At 44.7% G+C, this 24,444-nt stretch overlaps 1 protein-coding gene across 2 annotated transcripts in view; it reads right to left on the bottom strand.

Moving 5' to 3' along the window:
* Positions 1-6,131, bottom strand: part of WDR41 (WD repeat domain 41) — a 60,083-nt gene extending 53,952 nt beyond the window's left edge. Inside the window, exon 1 of one of the 2 annotated variants that reach the window (XM_069749974.1) lies at positions 5,956-6,131. In XM_069749974.1, the coding sequence (XP_069606075.1) occupies positions 5,956-6,003 (48 nt within the window). In that variant the 5' untranslated portion in view covers positions 6,004-6,131. The remainder of the gene's footprint in view (positions 1-5,955) is intronic. The other variant, XM_069749979.1, reaches the window with a different exon arrangement.
* Positions 6,132-24,444: the final 18,313 nt, after the last annotated feature.

The raw sequence follows: 24,444 nt of genomic DNA, 5'->3' as shown, positions 1-24,444 counted from the left end.
GCAATTTTAAGATCTCCCCACAGGTTTTCAATGGGATTTAGAGCTGGTCTCACTGCTGGCCACGTCAGGACTCTCCAGCGCTTTGTTTCATCAATTTCTGGGTGCTTCTTGAAGTATGTTTAGGGTCATTGTCTGTTATGAAAGGCAATTCAGTACCACAATGGACATGGAGGTCAGAGCACATACAGTGATCTGACAATAACCCAAAATCATAGAACGAGCTCTGAGACGTGGGAACTCTGCAGACCGCAATCCCTAATCCTCTCCAAACAACACTAGAGGCAGCCGTGGATTGCGCCTAACTCTGCCTATGCAACTCGGCACAGCCTGAGAAACTAACTAGCCTGAAGATAGAAAATAAGCCTACCTTGCCTCAGAGAAATACCCCAAAGGAAAAGGCAGCCCCCCACATATAATGACTGTGAGTTAAGATGAAAAGACAAACGTAGAGATGAAATAGATTCAGCAAAGTGAGGCCCGACTTTCTTAACAGAGCGAGGACAGAAAAGGTAACTTTGCGGTCTACACAAAACCCTAAAGAAAACCACGCAAAGGGGGCAAAAAGACCCTCCGTACCGAACTAACAGCACGGAGGTACACCCTTTGCGTCCCAGAGCTTCCAGCAAAAAATTAGACAAGCTGGACAGAAAAAATAGCAAACAAATAGCAAAGAAGAACTTAGCTATGCAGAGCAGCAGGCCACAGGAATGATCCAGGGAAAAGCAAGTCCAACACTGGAACATTGACAGGAAGCCAGGATCAAAGCATTAGGTGGAGTTAAGTAGAGAAGCACCTAACGACCTCACCAGATCACCTGAGGGAGGAAACTCAGAAGCCGCAGTACCACTTCCCTCCACCAACAGAAGCTCACAGAGAGAATCAGCCGAAGTACCACTTGTGACCACAGGAGGGAGCTCTGCCACAGAATTCACAACAATTGTCCTGCTGGAAGACCCATGCCGTAAGACGCAAACCCAGCTTTCTGACACTGGGCACCACATTGCTACCCAAAATCCTTTGGTAATCTTCCAATTTCATGATGTCTTGCACACAATCAAGGCACCTAGTGCTAGAGGCAGCAAGACAACACCAAAACATTTTTGAACTTCCACCATATTTGACTGTAGGTATTGTGTTCTTTTCTTTGTAAGCCTCATTCCGTTTTTGGTAAACAGTAGAACGACGCGCTTTACCAAAAAACTATCTTGGTCTCATCTGTCCACAAAATGCTTTCCCACAAGGATTTTGGAAAGCTGCAGTCTAGCTGTTTATGTTTCTGTGTTAGGCTTCTTTCACACTTCTGTCGGTAAGGGGTTGTCACAAAGCGTCGGCACAACATACCGACGGACAGTGGTGATTTTCTGCACAACGTGGGCAGCGGACGCAGTGTTTCAACGCGTCCGCTGCCCATAGTAAACTCCCAGGGAGGAGGGGGTGGAATTCCCTTGAACGTTTTTTCACTGCGACGGTCCACCAAATACCGACGCATCCAGTGCATGACAGATGAGATGTGTGGCCATACGTCGCGATCCATCAGCAATACAAGTCTATGGGAAAAAAACGCATCCTACGGATAGTTCGCGCTGACACTGATGCCCCCTGAGGCGGCAGAACAGCTTGAATTTCTTTGGAACTTGATTGGGGCTGCTTACCCATCATCCGAACTATCATGCATTGCAACCTTTCATCCATTTTTCTCTACCGTCCACATCCAGGAAAATTAGTTACCGTGTACAAAGGAACATCAAAATCTCTTGACACGGCCTTGAAACCTTGAGATTGTTGATATTTTTCAACAATTTTGGTTCTCAAGTCTTCAGAAAGTTCTCTTTTCCTCTTTCTGTTCCCAATGCTTAGTGTGGCACACACAATGCAAAGATTGAGTCAACTTCTCCCCTTTTTATCTGGTTTCGGGTGTGATTTTCAGATTGCCCACACCTGTTACTTGCCCCAGGTGAGTTTGAACGAGCATCACATTCTTGAAATAAAAGTTGTTTATCCACAATTTAGAAGGGTGTCAACAATTTTGTCCGGCCCATTTTGGGAGTTTTGTATGAAATTACGTCCAATTTGCCTTTTCCCCCCTCTGATTTTTATGTTTTTTCAATACGCACAAATGAAATAAACACGTGCATAACAAAAACGTGTCATTGCTACAATTGTATGGGAAAAATACTTCATTTTCTGGAATAATTTCAAGGCTGGCAACATGTTTGGCCATGACTGTATATAATGTTTCTTGCCCAAACATTGTAGTAACCTCAATGACATTTTTACTATTTGTAGCTCACACTGCTTTACCATAATATATTGAAATATCACATTTTTACGGCAGTAGATGTCCGGGACAAAAAAGGCCTTTGTAGGTCAAACCATTAGGCTACATATGTGGTTTTGCTAGACCCAATTAAAATCACTACTGACTCTCCATTTATTCTCCTGCCTGTTATGTGTCGGATCTGAATCTCACGTATGCCTCCTGGCCAACGTGCTTTGCTACATTTGCTAATGCTGATGACAGTGGTGCGTCCTACATATACTATTTATTTAAGAACAGTCAGTAGGTCATTAAAAAGAATCAGTTACCCGTTTTTTATTAAAACATCTGAGAGCAACATGGTGTATGGGAAAAAAAAGACCCAGATTCCAGCGATTTGTCACTTACTGGGCTGCAGTTTTCATAAAATCCGTTTTCTTTTCTGGAGATCTAGCCGTTCTCTAAATGCCAAGTTTTTTTTTGTATAACTCCACCCACCTCACTGATTGACTGTTTTCTGTGTACACTGTGCCTAGGCAGAAAGCTGCCAATACAGAGCTCATGAATATGGAGGACTACATGGCAGCAGGTTAACTAGTCCTCTAGTGATAATCTCCTGTTAATAAACATCGATTTAATCAAAACTACAGCAAGCATTCCAGTAAGTAACACATAGCTGGAATCAGGGTCTTTATCCCTACATCATAATGTTCTCGGACAAGGTGGCAAAAATCTGTTTATGTCCTGTATTAATTTTTTATGGACTGGACAATTTTTTGTTTTTGCTCTTTTATTTTCCTCCTTTTCTTCCAAGAGCCATAACTTTTTTTTATTTTTCAGTCGACACAACCATATGAGGGTTTAATTTTTTTTGCAGGATGAGTTGAAATTTTTATTGACACCATTCATTTTACCATAATGTTCTGAAATTAAAAAAAAAAAAAAAATTCAAATTCGATGCAATAGTTAAAAAAATAATTTTGTCATTGTTTGTTACATTTTATTTTTAAATTATTCTTTGAATGGCAAAAAAAAAAAAAAAGACTTGGAAAAATGATTCTTTGGGCGATACGAATATGGAGATAAATAGATACAAAAAAAATATGTGCACGTCTGGTTAAGTGTTGAAAAGAAAAAAATCAAAGTCTGCAAAGAAGAGAAAAAATATTTCGTTTGTCACCATTTTCCAAGATCTGCAACTATTGTATTTTCCCATCAATTGTTTGCACAGCGAGATTACGGTTTTAGTGACACCCAATGTGAGGTACAAATGTAATTTATCAGGTTTTATTTTATTTTTTTAAAGATTTGTGGTGACTGAAAAACCACAATTCTGGAGTTGATTTATTTTCACTTTATGACGTTTACTAAACCAGTTCATTGTATATTCTGATAGATCGGACTTTTACCATATGCAGCCCCCTGAACACAAACGGACCCTGGGGTACTGCTTACCTCCTGAGCCCCCTGAACACAAACGGACCCCGGCGTACGGCTTACCTCCTGAGCCCCCTGAACACAAACGGACCCCGGGGTACGGCTTACCTCCTGAGCCCCCTGAACACAAACGGACCCCGGCGTACGGCTTACCTCCTGAGCCCCCTGAACACAAACGGACCCCGGCGTACGGCTTACCTCCTGAGCCCCCTGAACACAAACGGACCCCGGCGTACGGCTTACCTCCTGAGCCCCCTGAACACAAACAGACCCCGGGGTACGGCTTACCTCCTGAGCCCCCTGAACACAAACGGACCCCGGCGTACGGCTTACCTCCTGACCCCCTGAACACAAAGAGACCCCGGCGTACGGCTTACCTCCTGAGCCCCCTGAACACAAACGGACCCCGGCGTACGGCTTACCTCCTGAGCCCCCTGAACACAAACGGACCCCGGCATATGGCTTACCTCCTGACCCCCTGAACACAAACGGACCTCGGCGTACGGCTTACCTCCTGAGCCCCCTGAACACAAACGGACCCCGGCGTACGGCTTACCTCCTGAGCCCCCTGAACACAAACGGACCCCGGCATATGGCTTACCTCCTGAGCCCCCTGAACACAAATGGACCCCGGCGTACGGCTTACTTCCTGAGCCCCCTGAACACATGCGGACCCCGGGGTACAGCTTACCTCCTGAGCCCCCTGAACACATGCGGACCCCGGGGTACAGCTTACCTCCTGAGCCCCCTGAACACAAACGGACCCCGGGGTACAGCTTACCTCCTGAGCCCCCTGAACACAAACGGACCCCGGGGTACAGCTTACCTCCTGAGCCCCCTGAACACATGCGGACCCCGGCGTACGGCTTACCTCCTGAGCCCCCTGAACACATGCGGACCCCGGCGTACGGCTTACCTCCTGAGCCCCCTGAACACAAACGGACCCCGGCGTACGGCTTACTTCCTGAGCCCCCTGAACACATGCGGACCCCGGGGTACAGCTTACCTCCTGAGCCCCCTGAACACATGCGGACCCCGGGGTACAGCTTACCTCCTGAGCCCCCTGAACACAAACGGACCCCGGGGTACAGCTTACCTCCTGAGCCCCCTGAACACAAACGGACCCCGGCATATGGCTTACCTCCTGAGCCCCCTGAACACAAACGGACCCCGGCGTACAGCTTACCTCCTGAGCCCCCTGAACACAAACGGACCCCGGCGTACGGCTTACCTCCTGAGCCCCCTGAACACAAACGGACCCCGGCGTACGGCTTACCTCCTGAGCCCCCTGAACACAAACGGACCCCGGGGTACAGCTTACCTCCTGAGCCCCCTGAACACATGCGGACCCCGGCGTACGGCTTACCTCCTGAGCCCCCTGAACACATGCGGACCCCGGCGTACGGCTTACCTCCTGAGCCCCCTGAACACAAACGGACCCCGGCGTACGGCTTACTTCCTGAGCCCCCTGAACACATGCGGACCCCGGTGTACTGGTACAACCATTTATGCTAAGGGATGACGGTGCGTCTTAGGCTACGTTCACATTAGCGTTCCGCTAATGTGCGTCGCTGTTGCGTCGGCGACGCAGCGGCGACGCGCCCCTATGTTTAACATGGGGGACGCGTGCGTTTTTTTTTGTTGCGTTTTCCGACACGTGCGTCGTTTCCGACGCTAGCGTCGGACGCAAGAAAATGCAACAAGTTGCATTTTTCGTGCGTCCGATTTTCGTCAAAAAACGACGCACGCGTCGCAAAACGCAGCGTTTTTGCGTGCGTTTGCGCGCGTTTTTTTGTGCGTCGTGCGTTGCGTCGCCGACGCAGCGGCGCGCAACGCTAATGTGAACGTAGCCTTAGGGGGGTCATCCACACGGGATAAAAATGCTGAGGATTTTAAGAGCACATTTGTGCACAGAAAGCTTGCAGTGGATTACAGCACCGGACATGGGGGTCCATCTGGAACGACCCTCAGCCACGCAGGGGGGATTTCGATGTCTGCCGTGGACCTTCCACTTGTAATAGTGGAGGTTTATGATGGGCTACAAATAGTGGAAATGATCGCAGAGTACGTGCAACCACCATAAGGGGGCGCCTGTCTCCTACACCCTGCGTTCTCTCCTCTCCAATGCACTACTGAGAAATGTGACACTACAAGTATCAGGGAGCCCACCAATATCTGATTTCTGACGTCTATGGGGCGCCAGCTCTGCGCCGTACACCATAGCATTACATCCCCCCACCCACCACACTGCGCCATATTACCTCTGCCCTGGCCTGCGGCTCTCTGCTGCCCAGCAGCCACCGGAGCATGGCTGCCACCGTCCCCTGCCCGGGTATTTCCAGCCAGAACACCCGAATACCGAAGAGACTGCTCGTACTTCCCGGCAGGCCTAACAAAAACACACAGGCCCGAGTCAGCAGTGGGTGTTTCCTAGCAACCAGGCACAGGACGCTACAGCGAGCGGCAGGGATCAAAACACAGCGAGAAGCGAAGCGAGCGCTGATAGGGGGAAAAAGCGGACAGAATCTCGTGCAGTAATGCGGAATGCCACAATAGTCTGTGCCAGGGAATATGCGGCTTTCAGGGCATGCTGAGAATGGTAGTTCTGCAACATCTGAGGTTCAAAACCTTGGCAGTGCTCCATGGTGAGCCAGTCCTGCAGGTGAACACTGCTCTTAGCCTCGCCCATGATTCATCTCTTACTAATTAGACCCATTATTGTAGATTCACGGTTTTGTTTTTTGTTTTTTTGTTTTTTTTGTTTTTTTTGTTTTTTTTTGGGGGGTGGGGGGGTGGATTTTATGTTTCTGCTCATTCAATGCATTTATCAGAATGTTTTAAAAGTGAGGAAAGAGTAGAGAGAGGTTTTAAAATAAAGCTATAGCCATGACTAAGGCTACGTTCACATTAGCGTTGTGCGGCGCAGCGCCGGGCGCAGCCGCGGCGGCGCATGCGTCACTATGTTTAACATTGGGGGCGCATGGACATGCGTTGTCTTGCGTTTTGTGACGCATGCGTCATTTTGGCGCAACTGTCAGGGCGCAGAGAATGCTGCATAATGCAGTTTTTTCTGCGCCAAAAACCATGTAAAAAATGAACACATGCGTCACAAAACGCTGTGTTGTGCATGCGTTTTGCATGCGTTGTGCGTTGCGTCGCCGCTGCTGCGCCGCACAACGCAAATGTGAACGTAGCCTTACATCTCTTATTCTCCCACTGATCCAGTGCCACCCCGTGGTGCGGCGCGAGCTGTCAGCGCCCGGGGCACGGCCATAATTCTGCACCCCTAACTCCTGGACTGTCCGCACTCCCCTGGACCCTTCCACATGTCCAGTGTTGAACCCTTTATCCCCCGAGCATAAATATTGTATTTTAACCCCGTGCTCCCAGGCTATTTTTCGTTTTTACATCTGCGCGTTTTCCTCTCATGTATGAGGGCTTGTTTTCCTGCATTGGGAGTCGCAGTTTTGAATGACACCATTCATTTCAGCAAACAATTTGGTGGAAAGGAATTTCAAGTGAAATGAAATGTTGAAAAAAAATGCGGTTCCCCCATTGTCATTTGTTTCTACAGTGTTAATTGCATCGTCATAAATTAAAACACCCAACCACTAACCATGAGTGGAGAAAAAGTTTTGGTATTATCAATCATATTCTTTGAAAAATGGCCAAGAAAGCAAAAATTCTGCCGTGGTATGTAAACTTTTGAGCACAACTGTATGTGGATCACCCCCAGACACAGGGCCACGCGTTTCGGTACCGGGCCTCTCTGGTTCGGTTCTGAGGCTGTCACGGTGGCTGGACCCGGTCGTGACCCTGCTAAGGGGCGTCCTATAAAGGTGGTGCAGTCTGTCAGGGGTTCGTGACGCCACCTGTGGTGTTCGGTCAGGATGACCGACGCTGCTGTGGGGTCCGCTGGGGTGATGGAATGGCAGCTGGATGGTGTACCTTCCCACAGGTGAAGTATGTCCCCAGGGCTTCCCAGTGTGGTAGATGGTGATGGTGTGAGGTGCAGGCAATAACGAGGACACAGGGTTGCAGTCTCTTTACCTCTTTACTGAAGACTTCAGGATCCTCAATCCAGAGTACGTTTAACAGGGCTATCTGAGACCGGCCGGTCCGATGGGCACTTCCAGAATTTCCTTCGCAGATGGAAATCGTTGCCTACCACTAGCGCCTGTGTGTTGTAGTGCTACCCTGCTGAGCATTCGGAATAGTCCTCACAACTGCTGTTCTCGTTCGTTCGTTCTCTACAGCTCTCTCGTTCTTTGGTTCCAGATGTTACTAGTTTCTAATGTCCCCCAGGTATGTTATGGCTAGGACGCCACCCGTATGACGGGAAGGCTCGGAGCTCTTCCGGGACCCTAGAAACGCCCCTCTCCACGCGTTGCGCCCTATGTCTTTGTAGGTATAGTAAGGTAGACAGCCAACCTATAATTAACTGTCCGGCGGAGTTTGAAGTAAGGCCTGAAGTCAGTTACTCCTGCGGTGTTCCGGCCACCGACTACGCGCCTCAGTAAGATGTTGCCTCTCTCTCTCGGCACGACTCCTACTGGTACTCCTTTGTGTTTGATCTCGTTTACACTGTTCCACAATATCCTTCCCTTCGTGTCTCTCTCCTGGATACCGCCGCAGGGTGTGCAGGCACGGTTCCGTTACGTTCTGTTCTGTTCGCTAGGTACCTGCCAGGTTCCCACGCCTGACAGGGACCCCCCTGTGTCTTCTCCCTGCAACACCCCCTGCCACAGGATGTTGCCTGAATCCAACCCAGTCAGCTTCTGACTAACTTCCTCCCCAGCCCCTAGTTTTACCAGTGTGAGGAGTGGCCCAATAAATAAAGCCTTTTTCTCCCCCTAGTGGCCGGAGTGTGAAGTGTAATGTGTTCTGGTGATACCTGGTCAGTAGAATTCCTTCAGTGCCATCAGACGTACCATCACTCCCCTTAGTGGCAGAGTGTCATACTGCAACGACCAGATCTCTGGGGCGCTGCATATGCACATCTATCTAATATGAGGCAACCCACAAGTGATTGTCATCAAATAGCTGAATGCAGCGCATGTGCAGCCACACTGTGCGTTCATCACTTTTAACTATCCTGGTAATGCAGCGGTTCAAAGAAAGAGCTTCCTGTGATGTCAGTGACCAGCATGTATCTCATATGGATGCCGTTGGCGATGTGGAAGGCGAAGCGGCAGTCGCGGGCATACAGCCCTGCAATGGCCATATTAGAAGAGGTCAGTGAAGGCAAATCCATCGAAGATATAAAGATCAGTCACCATTTATCTAATGGGTAATAATAGATGCTGCAAAATGAATGGACCAAAGAATAAAAAGTAAATTTGTTACACAATAAAGTGATTTTTTCCTTCCTGAAGTACTATGAGGATCTGTGACTCCATTTTTCTGTAAGAAGCATGCTCTGGGCCGTAGTTTTCTTACGGATGTCGATACTAATGTTTGTGAGGCTACTTCCCTAAAAAAAATATCGGATATTTATCTTAATATTTAGAGAACATATCATGTCATTTAGTCTTGTTCAACAGTATTTTGAATTTAAAAAATAGGGGCAAAAATTGTAATAAGCTATATATACATACTTTTATGGTATTTTTGGCTGGCCTTTCCATTTTTTAAAAGCTAATGAAAAGCGTATATTGTAAATTGTAGTCTAAAACAGATTTCTAAATTTTGACATTTTGAAAAGTTGCACAAGTTTCCCCCATATGGGTGGAGAAAAATGTGGGGAAACCGCTCTAGACAAGGCTGTCAGGTTAAGTTCCAACAATGAGTTTTTGATGGGTTTTGGTTCTGTGTATATTCGCTGCGTCATTTTCTTTCAGATCCAGCAAAGTGGATGGGATTTATAAAAATCTCATGCCAACTGTGGATTTTTTTCAAATCCACGTAAACTGAACTGCTGTGCGTGTTTGTAATCCATAGCATGTCAATTTCTCTTGCAAGTACAATGAGTTTTATGTGTGGATTTTTTCCATAGAATTGCCTTTGATTCAGAGAATCCACATGTAAAAAAACACATGTGCGTTTTTATTGAGTTACTGCTGCGTAAACGCATTAAAAACAGATTGTAGCCTAATTGGGAACAAAAAGGTTAAATCCCAGCTCTGCAGTGTTTAACTAGAAGCACCTGCAGTGTATCTCTAAGGCCGGTTTCACACGTCAGTGGCTCCGGTACGTGTGGTGACAGTTTTCTCACGTACCGGAGACACTGACTCACGTAGACACATTAAAATCAATGTGTCTCTGCACATGTCAGCGTGTTTTCACGGACCATGTGTCCGTTTGAAAAACACGGAGACATGTCAGTGTTCGTGGGAGCGCACGTATCACACGGACCCATTAAAGTCAATGGGTCCGTGTAAACACGTACCACACATGGATGCTGTCCGTGTGCCGTCCGTGTGCCGACTGAGTACCACACGGACCGTGCAGGAGACAGCGCTACAGTAAGCGCTGTCCCCTGCTTTGGGTGCTGAATCCGGAATTCATTCCTTCTTCCCAGCAGTGTTCGCTGGAAAGAAGGAATAAAAAATCATTGTTTTTTTTATTTTTTTTGTTGTTAAAATAAAGTTCCCGGTCAGCTCCCGCCTCCCTCCCCCTATGCGCCCACCCGCTGGAAATAAAATACCCAGCTCCCTCGATGCTTCCTCTCAGCGTCGCAGCTTGTCCTGTATGAGCGGTCACGTGGTGCCGCTCAATACAGTGATGAATATGCGGCTCCACCCCTATGGGAGGTGGAGCGGGTGCACAGGGGGTGGGAGGGGGGAGATTACCGGGAACTTTATTTTAACAACAAAAAAAATAAAAAAACAATGATTTTTGATTCCTTCTCTCCAGCGAACACTGCTGGGAAGAAAGAATGAATTCCGGATTCAGCACCCAAAGCAGGGGACAGCACTTACTGTAGCGCTGTCTCCTGCATGGTCCCTGTGGTCCTCAGTCGGCACACGGGCGGCACACGGCTGCCGCACGTGTGCCACACTGATGTGCCACGTGAGCACACGGACACACGGACATGGATAACTCCGGTACCGATTTTTCCGGTACCGGAATTATCTGGTCGTGTGAGACTGGCCTAAGGCTGGGGTCACACTTGCGAGTTCAATGCGAGAAACTCGCACATCAATACCCGTCACTGCCGCCGGCACTCGGGACCGGAGTTTGCTTCCTCATGTCTTTCTATGCAGCTGAACACTCCGTCCCGAGTGCCGGTGGCAGTGCCAGGACTTGATGCGAGAGACTCGCGAGAGTTTCTCGCATTGAGCTCGCAAGTGTGACCCCGGACTAAGAAGCAGAGTAGAATGTGTTAACTGATGAATGCAGAGGCTGTGTGAGTGACCAGCCAAGTTGTGAGCTGTAGCTGGGAGAGAAGAGACATGCCAGGTTATATAACACACGACATACCAAAAAGAAACAAAAAAACGCACCCTCAAAAATACTATTAAAAAATGCATGAAAAAAATGCACCCAAAAACACAATGCAATAAAAAGCTTGTTACTTAATTTAGCTAATAAGTGCATAAAAGGTGCAACATCAGAAACTCACTAATTACTCATCTGGGAATGTAGTCTTGTATAGAAAAGATATGCCTCCGTTCTCAAACATCGCCCAACTCTTGCTTGATTCCAGCAGGTGGTGCTATACTACAATATAAGGAAATTCAGCTAGTCATTGGGATTTCTGAAGCTTGTTCATTGGGAGAGCACTAGGTGGGAGACCACGACCCCAGACCAGTGATGTTCTCTTTAGATCATAAAGTATCCGAATGTGTTGTAATAGCTGATGGATATTTCTGCATGGAGAATAAATGTAGGGATGGACTGAACTAAACTAGACAGAGGATTGCATAGAAAAGTCTAACATTCATAGACATGTTGTATGCTAGCTTTGTGATTGCAGTAACTTTTATATATTGGTTTCTTCGTGTTATATATAAGTAGGTTATTTATATGCTGTATAATTCTATGTGTTACGTTTTCTCTGTGTCTTCACTTCTGTCTCTCTTTATTCTTTGACTCTATAGACGTCACAGCAGATATTTGCTCCGATTCATGAACATCAGTGTTTTGTACCCCAAAACACGGGAAAAATTGAAATTTGTAAGAAAAGAAAAATGTATCTTGTCACCATTTTCCAAGACCTGTAACAGTTTCATTTTTCCGGATCTGGGGCTGTGGGATGGCTAATTTTTTGCACCCTGAGCTGATGTTTTTATTGATACCATTTTGGGGTAGATATGATGTTTTGATCACCTGTTATTACACCTTATTGCAATGTTGCAGCTGCCCCCAAAAACGTAATTCTGTCGTGTTTGATGTTTTTTTCCTCTGGTTAAGCCGTTTACCAATCGGATTCATTTACTTTATATTTTGCTAGATCAGGCTTTTCCAAATGCAGCAACACCAGATATGTGTATTTTTAATTATTATTGTTTTTTATTTTTAAGGGGGTGATTTGAACTTTTGTGCTTTTTCTTATTTTTAAACTTTTTTTCACTTTTTACTTGAAGCTGCGATCATCTGATTGCTTGTGCTAGACATAGCAGTGCATCAGCCATGCTATGTGTAGGGACAATCAAGATCTCCCATGAACGCCAGCCGTGAGCTAGATTTCACAGGAGGATTGTAATGGTAGGCACGGGGGTCATCAGCAGACCCCCATCTGCCTTGTAAACCCATCAGCGCCCTGGCGATCACATCACGGGCACACCAATGGGAACGTGGAATGAGGTGCCCCCTGCTGAGTTAGATGCCGCTATCAGACATTGACAGCTGGATTTAATCAATCTCTGTTAAAGGCACATGATGGTTGATTAAATCAGCCATCATTTGCAGGGAAAGATGCGGATTCGATGTGCAAGCCATTATTTTTTAGAAAACAGTGACATACTGCTTGTTTGTAGGCCCTTAAACACTTGATTTCTCTGACTCACGGTCTGTCGGTGAGAAGTGACTAGTGTCACACTCCTTCAGGGGACAAGAACCTGCAATCATCCGATCGCTTGCACCACTTATACAACAATATTGCAGTATGTTGTAAAAATCACATTCTCCTACTCCAGCCAGAGGCTGGTTTTCATAGGAGTACCATCATGACAGATATTGGGATCTTCAGCAGACACCCGACTGTCATGGAAACCCATGAGCACCCTGTGTCACGGGGGTGTCAATGGATGCTTGAAATGACGTTTCCCTGAGTCACACACTGTAATGCCGCTGTCAGAGATTGTTAACTGCATTTAAGGAGTTAACAACAGTGTGAGGACCTCCACTTATTACTTTTAGAAGAAAAGCAGATGGTGGCTCAATAAGACAGCCATCATCTGCCGGCAGTAATGCAGGCTCAGCTTCTGAGCCTGCTCCAAAGACGGGGACCCGACATATGATGCGACAGCTCAGGAAGAGTTTAAATGTCTGATCCTCTTCTTCTCCGGATAGATATCCTGCAGAGGTATATAGTAGTGCATTACTCTGCTTTCTCCATTGCCAACACACGACCACTCGTGTAGCTATTGATCACTCTAGAATATCGCACCATTGTATGGTCAACTGTGTAAATAATGAACTGCTAAATATCACTATTTCTATTTATCCATTTATCATTTTGATTAATTCTCCATACTATTTAATTCAGTCTTGCTATATATGATCCACAGTGATGGCTGTAGTTTTATTTTATACTAAATTATGGATTTATCTTTGGTTGAATTGATGTTAAGAAGAGACAAAATGCTAATGCAGTTTCTACAAAGAACATCCATCTTTCTGACGATAAACAAGCCGTCGGCTTCAGACACTTGTTGCAGTGTTTGACTTTCCCCATTGTAGAAGAGGAGCGAGCAGGTTTAAGGCACTAGAACATCATGTTTACAGAATTATTTTCCACTTGCTCATCAATGCCCCGTACAAACCATTTTGTATGTTTATGTGGGAGAGAAGACGTTAAGAGCTTCGTACACAGCTAGGCTTATCTACAAATGTTCTCTTTTATTTATAAAGGCTATTTCCATCACGGTTATTTTCCAAAACAGTGTTTATGAAGCCCATGAAAAATGTTGCAATAGTAAATTGTTTGCTATAAAAAAAAAATCATTGTGAAATTCTCCTTCATTCTCCATTGTGAGTGGTACAATTAATAACTTCTTAGAGCTGTTTGCTTCAAAAATAAAAATATTTTCTACAGCTATTAAGTTGTTTTGAAGGAAAACGTTCATAAACTTTCATGTTTCTTTCAAATAGAGCTACTTGGCCATGGTGATTTAATGCAATGTATACATTGACTCAGATACACCATAAACTTCTCTTTTGATGCATTATCCCATAAGCTGAATTATTCCAAATGTTATAAGATTGATAGGAATACTCAACATTGCAAAACCACTTTGAGCCAGCAAGGCAAAAGCTCTGAAAGAAGTATCTTCCTACATCTTTCTATTCACAAATGTCTTCTGAACATGCCCTCCTTGGCCTAGTTGGTCAAAACAGTCATTAAGTTATCCAGGTTGAGAAATATAATTCATATGAATCTTACGCATTTTAAGTCCATACTTATCAAATTCCTTCGTAATAGCCGACAGAGGGTGAGCAGTCATGAGCTTTGTAGACTCTGTGCCTTAAGTCAGCCAGCATCAACTTGGTAGCAGTATTGCCTGCTGCTCTTCATCCAATGTGCAGAGTAAGTGTCCAACCTGTTTTCACTCATTCCTGAGTCATAGGTACTCTTACCTGGACACTTTCTTGCCTCTGAAATTTTATTTTACAGAAACTGCTTGCTTTTTTCCCTATAGCCCTGTGCTATCGACAAGGTCTAAGTGGGCACCATGGTCCTATATCCTGGGCATGAAAACTTCAACTTGATTTCTCTTTGCTTCTGGATCTTAATGCCTTTTTGGATGCTTTGGCTATAATGTATGATGACCCCCACAAATCTTCCATCAAATGCCTACTCCAGAGCCCTGGACCTTCCAAAGACGTCATGCTTGCATTTTGAAGACTTGCTGCTGATAAGTAATGGAGCAACACATTACTTAAGCTTCTATTTCTGTTGGAGCAAAGGAATCAACTCAATAATGAGCTAGCTTACAAGGATGTCTTGGGGTCAGCAATTGGGGCGTTCCCTTGGAGTGGAGTAAGAACTTCCGTACAGGGTGCTGGGCAAAGGAAACAAGAAGGACTCCTTAGATTCAACTCTAAGTGAGTGAGAAAATATCATTGTGGTAGTGGTATTGCCTGCAGCCATTCATCCATCTTGGGCACGGCTCATCTATTTGCCTTTACCCTGCACTCCAGCACCTCTGCAGCTACTCATGGCTTTCTGATATGTGCCATCCTGTCTAGCGCTCCAGATCACGTCTGCATTCAGGTACAGTGTTCCCAGTATTAAGTATGATAGCTTTACATTCCTTGTGTATTTTTAATCATTTTTTTTCTTCCAAGGCACCAGGTTGGTCTAGTGCCAAAAAATATGGTCTGTAGTAATTTTTTGTAACTTCATAATGTTTGATATGGCTGACACTGTTACCTGTGAGGACTAAAGTACTACTGAAAGTGCTAGGAAATACTAAATAGGACCCCAGCAACACCTTCTAAGTACCCAATGCTATATTGTCTCAAAAGTAAAACATCAATAACAAATTTATAGCACAGCATTTATAGGTTTTATCCAGGACTATTTGTTTTTTGCTATGGGCTTAATAACTGACAGGCAGGTAAGGTAGTTGCTAACTACTTGCCAGTTCTACCCGGCGCCAAGACAGAACGGTCATTGACCGCTCGCACTGGCAATTCAGCTACTCAACATCAACACAGCAGATCTTCCTCTTCTGGGTAGCTCTTTTGACATAGCATGACTGCCAACATCATGGTGACTGCAAGCTGACTTCCACCTTTAGGCAACAGGGAGATAGCTGTCAATCAGCACAACATCAGCAGTCACACCCAGTTAGCAGAGGTTAAGAGAAGCTGCTGCCCTGCCGATATGACGACACCGGAAGCCGCTGAATCACCAACAGGAGTGGTCTATGACTACTCTGTGCTGGCAGTGATTGGTGCGGGGTACAACAAGCAGGTAGTTATCCACCACTTATCTGTTAGTTTTTAGGTTTGTAGTAAAAAAACAAAATAGTCCTGGTCCTGGATAACCCCTTTACTGATTCTCACCTATCTTTTTCTGTTAATTGGTTTGATAATTTTGACTTACCAAAACAGGGACTAAATGACAAAATATGTAGCAAGCTACAGTATATTTTTGGAATTGTTCCAAGAAAGGAGGGTGACCACAGATTGGAATTACCAGTAAAATAGTGAAATCAGGGTATCAAAGTATCCAAAGGATGAACTAGAGTCAATGGACTATGAATCTAAGACTTATAGTTCTCCAATCTTTCTCCCATGTCTATTGTCTCCAGTGCTGAACTTGTGGAATCTGACAAGGCAATTTGTCAGACAACTTGTGTGACGTGCTTTCTTCCGGCAGGTTTACAAATGAATTTGTAAACCTGCCTGAAGAAGGAGCTTCTATGCTTTCAAAGTTTGCAAATATAATTTTTCTGGTTAGCTGATGAAGGTATCACCTCTAGAGTGCTTTTGTCATTTTTTGGGCATAAGTATTTACATCGATTTTTATGGCTATCCTGGTACCAGAATTTTATTTTATTGTAGTGAAAAACACTTACATTTTTTTGTTTTCAATGACCCAGCATTATAAAATTCAGTGAAGCACATGTGGATGGAAAATGCTTACTACACTCAGATGTACATGAATTCTTTCATTGTAGTTTCTGAAATTGGGTCATTTAAGGGCAGTTTCTGCTGCTCTGGCAGCCAGAGGGTGGTGAAAATCGGCCCCAGTTAACTATTTTAGACAATTTGCAGAAATGACAATTAGCATTTCTTCCCATCTGAACCTTGTTGTGTGTAGAAACAGTTTTGGGGCTAAATCATCAATTCAATAGAAAAAAAACCAATAATTTTTGCTTCCTAATGTTAGAAACTTTTGTGAAGTACCTGTGGGTCAAAAAAGGTCTCTACACCCCCACGCGAATTCCTTGATGAATATAATATCCAAAATGGTGTTACTTGTGGGGTGTTTCTGCTATTTTGACTCCTTCAAAGACAACTTGGAGTCCGTAGTTTATTCCACTCCAAATTGTGCGCCAAAAGTAAAGTTACGCTTCTTCCTTTCGAAACTCCACCAAGTGCCTAAACAGAAGTTTCCGACAACATAAGGGGTATTGAGGTACTAAAGAGAAATTACTTTAGGGTCCATTTTCATATGCTTCACTTGAAAAATATTTTTTTTTCCCACAAAAATGTTTTACAGTAGCTCTATATTTTTGCTTTTCTCATTTTCATGTCCCAATGTTACAAACTTGCATGAATCACTTGTGGTTCCAAAAAGGTGACTACATCCCTAGGTAAATTCCTTAAGAGTTGCAGTTTAAAAAATGGGGTCACCAAAAATGTGACAGGGCACGCACAATCGATTCCACACAAATTTGCACTCCAAAAGTTAAATGGTGCACCTTTCCTTCTGAGCCCTAAGCTAATACTGCAGCAAGCAGGAGGCAGTGGAGATGAATGAATCACAGTAACCTAGTCTGGTGGCCACATTAATATTCTGTGGCCACCAGTTGGGGGACCTGTGAACCGCTTCTTACCTGTACTTAATCCCCTGCAACTCTTCTGATTTGAAAACCTAGTGTAACGCCATTGTTGCGTCATGATGACTGTATGATGTTATGCCGTGCCTACTATTCAGAAGAGATGTTGGGCTTACTAGCAGGTTGTAAGCAATTTGCAAAGCTGACATCCGACGGCCATGGAATGCTGACGTGGCTACTGGACCAAGGTCATGGGGATCAATTCACTTATCTTTAGTAGGCAGCTATTAGTACCTCTACCTAAAGGTTTTTCCTTTTACACTAGAAGGCGCTGCTATAACTTACAATTTACCATACTTTGTGAACATGTTGTAGACTACATATGGTCAGCTGAAGATACAGTTTTCTAGGGTCAGTTTCCATTCCAATGTTTTCACTATTTTCCTTTTGAAACATACAGGTACTTCTCACAAAAATAGAACATCATCAAAAAGTAAATTTATTTCAGTTCAATAGAAAAAGTGAAACTCATATATTATTAAGAGTCATTACAAACAGAGTGATCTATTTCAAGCGTTTATTTCTGCTAATATTGATGATTATGGCTTACAGCCAATGAAAACCCAAAGGTCATTATCTCAGTAAGTTAGAATAATTAAAAACATCTGCAAAGGCTTCCTAAGCATTAAAAAAGTCCCTTAGTCTGTTTCAGTAGGCTCCACAATCATGGGGAAGCCACAAAAAGTCATTGCTAAAAGAAGCTGGCTGCTCACAGAGTGCTATATCCAAGCATATTAATGAAAAGTTGAGTGAAAAGAAAAAGTGTAGTAGAAAAAGGTGCACAAACAACCAGGATAACCGCAGCCTTGAAAGAATTGTTAAGAAAAGGCCATTCAAAAATTTGGGGGAGATTCACAAGGAGCGGACTGCTGCTGGAGTCATTGCTTCAAGAGCCACCACACACAGATGTATCCAGGACATGGGCTACAAGTGTCGCATTCCTTGTGTCAAGCCACTAATGACCAATAGACAATGCTAAAAGCACCTTACCTGGGCCAAGGAGAAAAAGAACCGGACTGTTGCTCAGTGGTCCAAGGTGTTGTTTGCAGATGAAAGTAATTGATGCAAAAGGATCCCCAACCAAGCATTGAGTACATTTACTAAACATACATTTCAGTAGGCCAACATTTTGAATTTCAAAATCATTTTTCAAGCTGGTGTTATAGAGTATTCTAATTTATTGAGATAATGACTTTTGGGTTTTCATTGGCTGTAAGCCATAATCATCAACATTAACAGAAATAAACACTTGAAATAGATCACTCTGTTTATAATGACTCTAAATAATATATGAGTTTCAGTTTTTGTTTTGAAGAACTGAAATAAATTAACTTTTTGATGAAATTCTAATTTTGTGAGAAGCAACTGTATGTATTTTCACTTTTCTGTCAAATAACTGAGTCCCTTTTCTTGTCCTGTTGACATCTACAACTATCACTTTTTACTTGACCAAACTCCTTAATGATCTATTAGCTGACAACTGACCCAAACCTCCTACTTTAACTTTGTGAGCTCCTCTTTGAGGAGCCGACTTGGACATCTGAAATCAGCACTTGCTCCATTGAGTTTCAAAAATTTTGCTCTGCATCTAAACACCAATGCCACGTTCACACGTTCAGTATTTTGTCAGCATTTTACATCAGTATGTGTACTCCAAAATCACGAGTGGAACAATGAAAGGAAAAGTATAAGGGTTCGCTCACACTTTTTTTCTCACTTGTCATCCATGTGCAGCTATTAATGTCTTACAGGGCCATTTACAGTTTCCTATGCTATAGAAAGGCAATGTATCCGTAAAAAATCGGATGTCATACTGATGGTTCATATGGCATATGATTTTTTTTTTCTTGCATTGTCCAATTTCAGAGTGAAATCGCAGCATTCTGCAATTTTTTTCTCATGCTGAAATCAATTGCGAAAAAATACACTGATCTGCATTGCCGCATTGAATAACATTGGTCCTAGAGAAATCCATTTTTTTTTCGGATTGTACTCCTCTGATTTATACGGTAGTGTGAGCGAGCCCTAAGTGAAGCATGCGCACTTCTTCTGCTTTTTTCACCCACTCTTGCTTTTGGCTTACAAACACTAATGAATAATATTGAATGTGGCCTTAGGCTATGTTCCCACTATGAGGTGTGTGTGAGTTTTTGATGTTACAGATATTCTATACAATTTCTGCACCTCTTAAGGAGATGAGGTTACTTGCGTTTTTTCATTGCATCTTTGAGTGCGTTTCTTTATGCATTTATATTGTGTTTTTTACTCCATTTTTTGTCTTTTGTTTATGTTATGTTCAGGGCCACCATCAGGGCATTACTGCCCTTATTGCTGTATGGGGCCTGGTGAGCAGCAGTACAGAAGGGAGCCCGCAGGTTCGGGCCTCCGCTCCTGTGCTTCTGCTCATCGGGCCCTAAGAGCTGTGTGTCATCGGGCCCCAAATGCTGTGTGCTGCAGGCCTGCAGCGCACACCTCAGCGAACACGTCTGCACCGGAGCTGGGAGCTGTGCATGACCATCTAACCTTGACGGCTGCGCAGCTCCCGCTCCTTCCATGTTCTCTGTACTTCCGGGTCAGGTGTCAGCATGTGCGTGATGACGTCATCGCGCATGCTCCGACATGTACCGGAAGGTGGAAGCAGAGCTGCGCTGCTGGTGAGCAACTGTGAGGTAAGTATGAAAAACTTTTTTGTTTTCTTTATAAAATGAATTCAATTGGTGAGTGGGTGAGGGTAACTGCAAGTGATGAAGTGGGGAGTGAAATTGGGACTGCACATGATGGAGTTTGGGGGTTAAAGGAGACTGCACATAATGAAGTGGGGGAGTGGAGTGGGGCTGCAAATGATGGAGTGGGGCTGCACATTATGGAGTGGGGCTGCACATGATGAAGTGGGGAGTAAGGGGGACTGCACATGATGAAGGGGGAATGGGGCTGCACATGAAGTGGGGAGTAAGGGGGACTGCACATGATGAAGTGCGGGGAGTGGGGCTGCAAATGATGAAATGGGGTAAGGGGGACTGCACATGATGAAATGGGGGTAAAGGGGACTGCACATGATAAAGTGGGAGGTAAGGGGGACTGGAGCGACCCCCAAGGGTGGCCGGGTACTCGGATCCGGGCCCTTCGGTTCTCAAGGGGGATGTCACGGTGGCTGACCCGGTCCGTGGCCCTAGGGGACGTCCATTAATAAATGGGGGAAAGGTCTTTAAAGGGGAAAGTGTTTGTGACGCCACCTGTGGTATTCGGTCACGGTGACCGACGCTGCTTAGGGGTCCGCTGGGGGTGATGTGATGGCAGCTAGATGGTATACCTTCCCACAGGTGAAGTATGTCCCCAGGGCTTCCCAGAGTGTAGATGGTGGATGGTGAAAGGTGCAGTGAAGAACGAGGACACAAGGTTGCAGTCTCTTTACCTTTACTGAAGGCTTCAGCGTCCACAGTCCAGAGCACCAGATCACAGGGCAGGCAGAGTCCGGCCGGTCCAAAGGCAAATCCAGAGTCCCCTTATCCAGGTGGAAATCAGTAGCCTTCCTCTAGCGCCTGAGTGTTGTAGTCCCTCCCTGCTGAGCTTCTCAGTGAGGTCCTCACAACTATTGTAGATGTTAAGTCTCTTTCTCTCTGTCCCCTTGATGGTAAGGATAGGACCCATATGACTGATGGCCTGAGGCTTTTTACAGGGACTATATAACGCCCCAGCCCCCACAAGTTGCCACCGTGCTTCCTGGGTATAAGGTCGGGCAGCCAACGTGGAATTAACTGTCCTGCTAGTCTCTGAAGTAAAGCGTAGAGGTCCTTACTCCCTCGGTGTTCTGGCTACCGGCTTCTGCGCCTCAGAAAGGAGGCAGCCATTTACAGGGCAGAACTCCTTCTGGTTTCCTCTCCTGTGATATGACTTTGTTTCTCACCCGCTACAACACAATTCTCTTCGAGTCCTTTCTTAGGATGCTGCCGCACGTCAGCCAGGCGCAGCTCCGTGGCCTTCTATCTAGGCCTCTGACAGGATCCCACCCCTGCCAGGGACCACTCTGTCTGCAGCTCTTAGATGTTCCTCCTTCCCCTTGTCTGCCTGACAGGTGCGGCCTGGGTGAAGCCCAGTCAGCTTCTGCCTCACTTCCTATCCAGCCCACCAGTTTTACCTAATTGTGAAGAGTGCCCTAATAGATAAGAGCAAAGCTCCCCCTGGTGGACTGGAGTGTGAAGTGTGGTGTATGGTTTGTGATACCTGGAAAGGTGATCCCCTTTATTGCCTTCAGACGTAACATCACTCTCCCTGGTGGAAGAATGACATTACTGCAACAACAGACCCCCGGGGCGCTGCAGGACTGCACATGAGGAAGTTGGGGGAAGGGGACTGCACATGAAGTCGGGGGAAGGGGACTGCACATGATGAAGTGTGTCTGAGAGGAGACTGCACATGATGAAATGAAAGGGGGATAGGGGGCTGCAAATGATGAAGGAGCACTGCAGATGAAGTGAGGGGGTGATAGGGGACTGCAATGGATGAAGTAAGGGGACTTCAAATTAAAATGGGGGGACTGCAAATGATGAAGTGGGAGGAGGGGACGAGGACTGCAAATGATGAAGTGGGGGAGGGGACGGGGAACTGCAAATTATGAATTCAGTGTGAGGGACGGAGACATCAATTTAATTGAAGGTGGGGAGTGGGGAGAGAAAATGATGAATTGAAGGTGGGGGGTGGGGAGAGCAAATGATGATCTAGGGGGAGAACAAATAATGAATTTTGAGGGTGGGGGAGTAAATGATGTATTGAATGTGAGGTAGAGCAGTTGATAATGAATAGAGGGTGGGAGAGAAAGACATGGCAATGAATTAGGGCGGGAGGGGCATGTAAATTGAATGAATTGGAGTTAGGGTTAAAGCGGGAGGTACATAGTGGGGGGCTTTGAGGCTGAAGTGACTGGCAATGAATTGGGGGAAAGAGTACAGCTGCTAATTAATTTATATATTAAATGGGGAAGTGGCTATTTATAGTTAGTGGGTGCACAGAGGCAGATTATAATTTATATTTGGAATGGTGGGTTGCATAATAACCAATTATATATTGATTGTGGGTGCACCTCTGTATTCAGATGTGTAGTGTAGAAGAAAGGGAAAAAGTGGGGAATGTGCTCTGGAAGTGGTGCTCTAGGTAACTGTGTTATTTTATGCAGAGATTAGTCCTGGCTGGAAGAAGTGACGGCGGTCTGTATTGGATGAAAAAGAAGCACAAAGATGAAGGACTTCAGCTAGAGATGTCAGTGGTGAGGTCAGAGTGTTACCTGTACACTGACACTATACACTGTATACTATATACAGAGCTCCTGTGTATAATGTCACTGGTGATCACGTATTATCTGTACACTGACAGTAAATACAGAGTTCCTGTGTACAATGGCACTTAGTATTATATTTTTTTTATTAATGATCAGTGTTGTAGTATTCAGTCACTATGTGGTGGTAATATGTGATCTGGTCATGGTGTGGCAGTAATTGCTCCTTGTATGTGATATTATTCATTCACAATGTGGTGGTAATATGTGGTCTGGCCATGGTGTGGCGGTATTTTTTCCTTGTTTGTGGTATTATTCAGTCACTATGTGGTGGTAATATGTTGACTAGCCATGGTGTGGTGGTATTTGTTCCATGTATGTGGTATTATTCAGTCATGATGTGGTGGTAATATGTGGTCTGGCCATGGTGTGGCGGTATTTGTTCCTTGTATGTGGTATTATTCAGTCACTATTTGGTGGTATTTTGTGGTCTGGCCATGGTGTGGCGGTATTTGTTCCTTGTATGTGGTATTATTCGGTCACTATGTGGTGGTAATATGTGGTCTGGCCATGGTGTGGTGATACTTGTCCCTTGTATGTGGTATTAATGGTCATTTAAAAAAAATGTATGTGACTCATTCCCTTAAAGAAAAATACATAAAAATATATTTATTTTTAATAGTTTAAAGTAGAGTAGGGCCCGGCCACAAGTCTACCTTGTCATGGTGGCAACTTAAAAATTCTTTTGTCCAGAACAAAAGCTTCTGGTTATGAATGTGATCTGGTGTTTAATGGTACTGTAACTGTTAATATCTGATTGGTGAGGACGTGGTGTAGAAGTTGACTTTTTCCAAGAGTGGGCAGTGGGACAGTGGAGGCGGAGCTGGGGTGGAGTATGGGCAGAGCCTCAAGGGGGCCCAAAAATTTTACCAGTATGGGGCCCCAAAATTCCTAGTGGCAGCCCTGGTTATGTTTTAATAAATCTGTTTTGTTTTTGATACTTCCTGGTATTTGTCTTTGACAAATTCTTTATACAGTCATGTGCGGATCACATGAATTTTTTATGCGTTTCCATGTCGTAAACACACTGAAAACGTACATGTGGTTTTTACTTGAGGATTTTCCTCATTTAATGTAAGTCTATGGGAAAATTCTGTACATAAAACATTAACTTATTTGTGCAGCAAAAATACGAAGTATCAGAAATTCCACAACACCTGATTGTGGGCATTTTTTGCTATAGATTGCATTAGATGCGGAAGTATCAAAAACAAAGCTACTTTGTGTAAAACATGACACACCAAAAGGAGACAAAAACACAATGAAAAACATGCAAGTAATCTAATTTGCAGAAAATCTGCAATATAAAAAACCCACCAAATACTGATCGTGGGAACATAGCCTGATGTAGAAAACCATTTCTGATACCAGCTGTGTATGAGTGACAATAAAAGAATTTTACATTAATGTTTCCCTTAATTTCCTAATGCACACTTAAAGAGGACCTGTGTCCAGTTTTTTCTCTTATTCCTGCTGTTCACCTGATTACCATATTTATTTATTTTTCCTAAATATGCTAAGCAATTTCAGAGATATGAGCCTTTTTATATTGTGGGACCGGTATGCTACGGTATGCTAATGTTTACGTTCTTTACCACTGAGGCGTTGCTCACAATATTGCATAGAAGACGCGCCCTCGGAGAATCCTGTGAGCCAAGCCTCCTTAAACCATATAAATTAGTGTACAAAGTAAAAAGAACCATATCTCTGTAACCATTGGGGGCAGGGACGGCGTCACAACC

Source organism: Ranitomeya imitator, chromosome 1 (genome assembly GCF_032444005.1).
Source record: "Ranitomeya imitator isolate aRanImi1 chromosome 1, aRanImi1.pri, whole genome shotgun sequence".
NCBI lineage: Eukaryota > Metazoa > Chordata > Amphibia > Anura > Dendrobatidae > Ranitomeya > Ranitomeya imitator.
The sequence above is the reverse complement of the archived record's forward strand: the minus strand, read 5'-3'. Positions and strand labels throughout refer to the sequence as shown.